The following is a 7,707-nucleotide window of genomic DNA, read 5'->3' as shown; positions in this document are numbered from 1 at the left end:
AAATAAACAAGCCTCTTGCACAGCTTTGTTTAAAATACAATGTGGAGCTCTGCTCCCTTTAATTCTGCAAGTTACAAAGTTGTTAATGAAGAAAATAATCTGCAATATAGACAGTATGTACACAACTCTTTGAAGGCAGAGGCCCCATAAATAAGAGTGAGATTTGTAAGTTTTTGTGACCACCCTTGTAAATTGTGACCAAAGGTCTTCCATGCTGCCAACGCAAGCGGATGAGGTTTGAGTAGTTTGGCCAGGTTTGCACATCACAGACAAGGTTGCTACGCAATGTCCTGCTTCTCAAACTCGGCAGCTCAGGATGGATTGCTGAAGAGCAGTTCAATGGCAAAGCCAGCATCGTACACCTTCCACGTCTTCTGCTTGTGGGGGTTGTCGAGGACATCCCTTTGCAGGAACAGCCTATGAGTGACACAGGACAGACCATCAGTTGTGAATCTCATAGCTGTAGTTCGTGTCAACATTACCTAGAAACTCATAGATGAATTAAGGGCAGAGGTAAACTTAACAGACAGTAGTGTAGTCATCATAATCATCATCGTCAGCCTGACTACGCCCACTGCAGGGCAAAGGCCTCTCCCATGTCTCTCCAATTAACCCTGTCCTTTGCCAGTTGCGTCCACTGTACCCCCGCAAACTTCCTAATCTCATCCACCCACCTAAATTTCTGCTGCCCCCTGCTACATTTGCCATCTCTTGGAATCTACTCCGTTACCCTTAAGGACCAGTGTTTATCTTGCCTTCGCATTACATGCCCTGCCCAAGCCCATTTCTTCCTCTTGATTTCAACTAGGATGTCATTAACCCGCGTTTGTTCCCTCACTCACTCTGCCCGCTTCCGATCTTTTAGCGTTACATCCACCATTTTTCTTTCCACAGCTCGCTGCATTGTCCTTAACTTAAGCTCAGTTGCCTTGCTTCGATTATTCATTGACCAAACAACAGAAGTACATGCATGCATTGTTCCCAACATTTTTCTAAAGAGTAATATTACCAGTCATGCAAGGCTAATATGAAATCAAAGTGATATCAGCATGGTGATCAGAAGCTTTTTTCACATTGATTAGGGCTGCAAGAAAGGTCCTACAATTTCAGTATGAAACAACTAAGGAAAGAAGAAGAGATCTATGTATAAGAGTTAAATTAACAAATATCACGTGCCCTAGTTGCATGCTCTGGATTAATTCTGGCCACCTGATGTTTTTGCAATGTCCGGTGAATCACAGTACGCAAGCATTTCTGCATTTTGCCTCAACAAAAGCGTGGCTGGGACCAATCCCACAACTTGAACTCATCATCAAAACATCATCAGAACTGAGCTGCTTAAGCGGGCATCTATGCTAGTTGAATCCATGCACCATGAAAGTTTTTTAATTAGGCACTAAGCTTAATTACAATCATACAGAAGAAAGGGGTATCGTCAGAGGCACCAATAATTACTGAGTCACCACACTTCATTTTTTTCTCTATAGCAGGAAATCAAGTTCATGAACAATCAGTGTTTGGACTCCAGTGTAATCGTATTTATGAGTACCTCATTAATCATGTATTCTCAATACGCCTCACCTTTGATCTATAAACTATTCATAATGTGCCCGACAACCTTGCTTCAAGTACTGTGGAACCAAGCCATATACATGCATGTGCATATCTGCATGTCTTGAAATAGTATGTCAGTTTTTTTCTTTAGTTACACATGCTTGTATGTTCTGCCTTTATCATAGCATGGTAGATATAATGTTAAATACATATATATATACCTACCGGCTCTTATTTGGCTACAAAATTTCAGTTTGCAATAACCACGCACTTGCTATCAAGGAATTTTTTTTAAGTTTTCATTGCATCATGAACTTTGTGCCTGAGAAAGTTAGGTCAGGAAAACGGCTTACTTGTTGTTCTTGATGAAGCTGGTGTGGAACCAAAAGTAGAATGGGCAGTCCTCGTAGCCTCGAGGTACAGATGACTGAACAGTGGAGGAAACGAAAGTTCAAGCACAATAACAAAATAGTAAACTAGATCAAAGTGCTGCACTTACACTTTGGCAGGAGAACTTGAACTTCACATCTCCCTTCACTACGGGGAAGTTGATGGGTGCCACCTCCAACACATCACCTTCTGGACGATAATGCGCCTGCAAGTGAACGATACCTCTGCACTAGCATGTTGACCAACCGACAAACGCAACCAAGCGTAAGCATAGCTAAAATGGATAAAACAGAGTTCTCACCTAATTGTGACAGGCACTCTCATGGTTTAGCTGTTTCATTATGCAGAAAGCATTGGAACTCTGGAGTGCCGAGAAAATTGTTTCCAAACCCGTATGTTTTTGGGATAAATTTATATCCACGAAGAGGTCATAAAATGAACACCCCTTTGAAAGAGATAGCAAATGAAGCGTTTTGCCACATAACGTGGCAAGTTTTACTTGTAAAAACTGCTGACGACGTTTCTAGGTATACTCCATCAGGAATCTTCCAAGCATGCATCATAAAGCCAATCATTGCAACACTACGAGCAACACTATCCTCTGGTGCTGAGTGAACGGGCAAATGTCACTGGCTGCACAAACGTTTTTCAGACGTTCAGTATTGAAAGAAGACTGTTTACAGCTAACCTAAAATAAAATTTTCTAACTAACAGCAGCTGATAAGCCAAGTTCATACTGTGTACAATCTTTTCTGTGACTGCAAAAAAGTCTAAAACAGGTAATTCACCAACAGCCCCCAACCTCAGTCTGTGTTTTTATTGAAAATTTTACGTTTAGTTTATGTTTAGTTTACAGGGGTTTATAGTCCCAAAGCGACTCGGCTATGAGGGATGCTGTAGTGAAGGGCTCCGGAAATTTCGACCACCTGGGGTTCTTTAACGTGCACTGACATCGCACAGCACACGGGCCTCTAGAATTTCGCCTTCATCGAAATTCAGCCGCCGCGGCTGGGATCGAACCCGCGTCTTTCAGGCCAGCAGCCGAGCGCCATAACCACTGAGCCACCGCTGCGGGGTGCAAAGTTTTACGTTGTCCAAAGTGCGCATCATGAAATAAACATGTTTTTCAAACATCCTGTTCAACTAAGAATTTCATAAGTATCCTGTGTTCATACAATAAGGACGAAAACAATTTTTACTGCCAAATGGTGCAAAGTGACAAAAAGTGAAGTCTTAGTTGTTTAGTGGGGCTCATTACTTGATTACTGGATATTTATGTGCAACATCCGACACACAACCAAACAAATGCTTTAGCACATACTGACCTGACAGTTCATTTGGCGCCCGAAGTCCATTTCAAACACTTTTGACCTCGCTTCAAAAACTTCACAGGAAAAGTCAGTCCCTGTGCCTTGTCCGACTCCTAAGAGATTTTAAGACAAACCATTGAGACATGCATGAACATTTACAAGAAGGTACCCACAACTCCCAACAGTGCAAGGCATCTTTCAAACTGGCACACACAAAATCCACCTTCAAGATTCAAACAAAGTGTCAGCCCACCTGACAACTTGTAAATCCTTATTTCTGCAATCTTTAAGGGCACCTCATCAGGCACCATTCCATTGTGTTTGTCTTTCACCTCCTCAAAGTATTCCACATATCGGCTCTGCAGGCACAAAAAAACAAGCACAGCCATCAGACAATATTTTTGAAGTATACGCACCATTCCACACTGCACTGGTCAGAGACGACATGCCTGACTAGGGGTTTCCACTCCTTGAAACTTGGTCCCAACTGTCTTGTCTGTGCGAACATTTCCAAAGTACTCCAGGCTTGCCTGTAGAGAAGAAACAACTTTCGTAAAAGAAATTTCAAACGCAAATCATTTATTTCTAGCTCCTTTATACACCACTAGTTGCAAGGTTACAGCATGAATCACCCAAGGAAATGAGGTAATGAACACACCCCATTGTCGTATTTGTATTGCAACTATGACCGGCTAGTTTGGAAAACTTGGCAGTAGGAATGCATGTCTTGCTGTGTGCCGCACACGTATGAGATCACTCCTCACCTGAGCAGATTCGAAGAGACCGTTGTGCACAAGAAGCATACAAATCATCGTTCCTGTCCTGCCCTTCCCTCCCTTGCAATGCACAGCGATAACATTTTCAGGATCCTCGTCCAGGAATGCTTGCGCCTTTGCTACGAAATCTACTGCGTCTCTACCAAAGAGAAAATTTTCACGTTATAAGGAAGCCAGTCCTGCTCAAATCTTCTGTTGTTTCCACATAACAAGCTTGTAAGAGTACACACCTGAGTAGAGGCACATTGTGATCATCTATTAGGTAGCGCTCAATGCAACCATTGAAGTGGCTGTTGTCATAGGTTCGTTCACCTGAAATTTAAGCAACACGTTGCGGCACCTCTGAACTGACATTGTCTGCCTCAGACAAACTTACTGCACATGTTGTAGATGCGGTAGTGATTTGGGTGCTTTGTGTTGAAAAATCGCTCCACTTCCTGAAGGAAAAGATGCATACAGCACGTGAGAAGTGCTCTTCACTTTGCCTACATGGATGCATGCAGAAAACATCATGGACGACATACGTGAATTGGGTTCCGATACCATGACATTTTTCCCGATGAAGGGTAGGACATGGCAATGATCCGATCTGCGTGAAACCAGATGTGCCAACTATGCTTTAATGCGACCTTGCAGCAACTTATGGCAGAAGACAATGCAGACTTACCAGTCACGTACACCAAATCAAGGTCGAAGCCATCCTGCTTGTATCGTCGCTTGTTCTCCGACACCATTATTCTAGCTCCTCTTGTCAGATTTTTCTTCTCCGTGAAGATTCGCATGATTCTCAGAAGAGCAAAAATGCGCACTACTCGGCCAATAACAAAAAGCCTGTGCAAACACAGAAATTGCAAGTTATCTTTCCTATGAATTAGTCTCGATTTTATGAAAAACTGCACTTACTTGAAGTATCCCGATATCTCGTAAGATGCATATGCAACTGTAGCCACAAAGGACACCGCAACAACGACCAAGTCAACAATATTGTACCAGCGTTTCAGAAATTCTTGAGTGCTGTAGGTAAAGCATGCATTATGAATTCATGCACTCATAACTGATGCAATGGCTGAGGAGAGAAAGACAAGTGCTTACCCCTGTGCATAAATGCGAAAAAAGATCTCAAGAACAAAGAAGCAAACAAAGCATAGCGACACAACATCATATGCTTTCTGAACATTGGGAGGTTTGTTTTCTTGGCTGAGGTCTGCTATTAGGATGCTGATGTCAATAACAATAAGAGAAAAACTGAAGAGCCTGAAAGAAAAAAAATGGATGGCATGATTCGCACAGAAAATTCTATGCATGCTGGTGCCTACCTGAATCCAAGGTGTTGCACAAATCTCTTGAGCATAGCATGCCTGCGGAATTCCAAGTGCAACGTCAATTAAGCGCTGACGAGTTGGTAATTACCTGCGCCTATTGAGTTAGTTAAAGGCGAACTTACCTCGTGATTTGTTCAGTAGGCTGATCATAAGCGCTGCTGTTCAACTGGTGGGTCTTCTCAATCACCACCTCCGAGGGTTCTTGGCCGTTCGTTCCGTTGCTACTCGTCGCGCCTACTTGCTCCATGCTCTCGTTTGCGAACTGAGTGTACTTCACCATCCTGCCCAGAACCGATTAAACATGGTAAGCGCCATTTCAGCACACACAGCTGGCTTCAGCGACTGCATTCCGGAACCAACAATATCCACCGACAGTGCGGTATTAACTCCAGCAACTACTCAAAACTTTAGCAAGGCCTACACCTCGTGCGGCGTTGTCGTAGCCTACACCTAAGAACGGCAAGTGCAGCGCAAGACAGCTCTTAAGAAACTTGAGGCGTTGTCAATCCCTCCTTGCCGCAACTAGCGCGCGGACGGACCGGCCGAGCTGGCGCAGTGAAATCGCAGCGAATGAAACCGATCCACTTCCGCTCGAGATGAGAGAGAACGCCCACGTAAGACTCCCCGGCTTTTGTTTTCATTTCGTAGCAGTTCATGTGCATCAGCAAGCAGGTACGCTCCGACACGTTTTGCATGGTCGCGTAGCAAGATCCGCCCCTTTCAGCCCGCAAGATAGCTGCCGCGAATAAGGAAAAAGTGAAGAAAGAACGCAGGTAACTTACTTGAAGTCTTGTTGCAGTGCTGTTATACGTAAAGTACTTGCGTCTACTGCGTAGCGTAAGTAGCTTCACCGTTGGCGTACTACTATGCAAACTTTGAAACTTTCTGCATCCCGTGAGCAGTAAGAGCGTTTGAGCCCCCGTCCCGTCCCGCGGCCGCGGCTCGCGCACTCTCCGCCCCCTTTTTCTTTGTTTTTTTGTCACGTTTTAGTTTACGTGACGTAATGTGTGACGCGATAGGCTTTCTCCGGAAGTGAGCTTTGATTGGCCGGAACCAACAAGCAGACACGACGATAGCCGATAGGAGGATTTCGCAGCCTGCCACCCTCCCACGACTCCGACTGCGACACGCTCAAGACGCAACGCGCAGAATGTGGCAGTGTGCAAGGTGGTAGGTGCAAGCGTAGAGGGGTGCGCGCTCCGCCGCCGCTCCAGTTCGGCCGCAATGTTCCGCACTGAAATGCAGTTTCGCTAGGTTGTTAGTGGCTATTTATTGGTAATAAAAATAAAAATTGAAGGAACAGATGTTGCTAGCCGCAGCATCTGCCATCGAAGCCTGCAGCACCCAAGATGGGGCTAGCGGAAATAAAAGGACAGGGAGAGGAGAAGGAAAGAAAGGGGGGAGCGATAGTAGAAAGGATAGGGATAGCGCTGCAACTTTTGAGCCGCTTGCTCGGCTAGTTTATATCGCTGCTAAATTTCAATATTCAGAATAAGTATGAAGCAGTGTTATGCGGCCTTTATGACAAGGATGGCTATCCTTTCTTAGGAAACTATCGTTCTAAAGATAAATGTAGTTTTCCCAATTTTTCCTATCATACGGCCTTAGCAACGTCCAGAGCATGCAACTGTGTAATTATTTTGCCTACTTTTGGCTTATTTTAAAAGAACGCTAGCATATAATGAATGGCATTGATTTTTCAAATTTGCGCAATTTTTTTTCAACTCATTTTCAAGTGACAAAGAAAGGGAAAAAATAGACAAACTGAGCATGTAGCTGTGTTCCTCTTGGAACAAAGCCGACAGTATACCGACAAAACAGGAAATGAAAAAAATGGACTCAGATTAAAACTCATCCCACTTTATCTTCAGCGCCCCAATGTACAAGACACCCCACCAGCCAAATAATGAAATTTAGCAGAGACGGTCCAGGCTGTGATAAGTTACAATGAAATCAAGCAAGCAGTTCAAAAGTTCACTATTTACGGTAGTGTCCCCCGTGAAGTCCTATTCAAATGCTAGCGTTGACCGTCCAAGGCTCCAAGAAAGCTATTGCACCCTATATTCAGCATCAGCCTATGGCATAATGATGCCCACCCGCTACAGCTTATCCGATGTCTGTCGTCTACTGCTGTCACAGTGGCGCAAAGGTCTCTCCTGAAACGTGGGCCAAAGTTCATGATACCCGCCTGCTCGTGCCTTCCCAGCAGATGGGAAGAAAATGGAACAAAACTTGCGCTTTGATGCTTCCCCTCGCACCCCCTTGTCGCCACACCAAGACCATTGTGTTTGGTCAAGTAGCACGCGCGTGGATGGATCCCCACTGATCCCCGTTGGCATCAATGTGCATTTCAGA

The 7,707-nt window shown here is 44.4% G+C and overlaps 1 protein-coding gene across 1 annotated transcript; it reads right to left on the bottom strand.

Annotated features, from left to right (window-relative positions):
• Positions 1-24: 24 nt before the first annotated feature.
• On the bottom strand, positions 25-6,329 carry LOC149372063 (phosphatidylinositol 3,4,5-trisphosphate 3-phosphatase TPTE2-like). Its single transcript, XM_089566429.1, has 16 exons — positions 6,135-6,329; positions 5,475-5,633; positions 5,347-5,388; positions 5,123-5,284; positions 4,934-5,044; positions 4,698-4,861; positions 4,555-4,619; positions 4,407-4,467; positions 4,261-4,342; positions 4,019-4,169; positions 3,704-3,784; positions 3,508-3,613; positions 3,270-3,367; positions 2,054-2,149; positions 1,908-1,981; positions 25-417 (listed from the first exon to the last, which is right to left on the bottom strand). Exons 2-16 carry the CDS (start codon positions 5,630-5,632, stop codon positions 312-314), a joined length of 1,557 nt encoding a protein of 518 aa, XP_089422555.1. The 5' UTR covers position 5,633; positions 6,135-6,329; the 3' UTR covers positions 25-311.
• Between the last annotated feature and the right edge of the window lie 1,378 nt (positions 6,330-7,707).

Source organism: Amblyomma mixtum, chromosome 1 (genome assembly GCF_055824585.1).
Source record: "Amblyomma mixtum isolate Tamu chromosome 1, ASM5582458v1, whole genome shotgun sequence".
In the NCBI taxonomy this organism is placed as follows: Eukaryota; Metazoa; Arthropoda; class Arachnida; order Ixodida; family Ixodidae; genus Amblyomma; species Amblyomma mixtum.
This window is presented reverse-complemented; position numbering and strand designations above follow the sequence as displayed.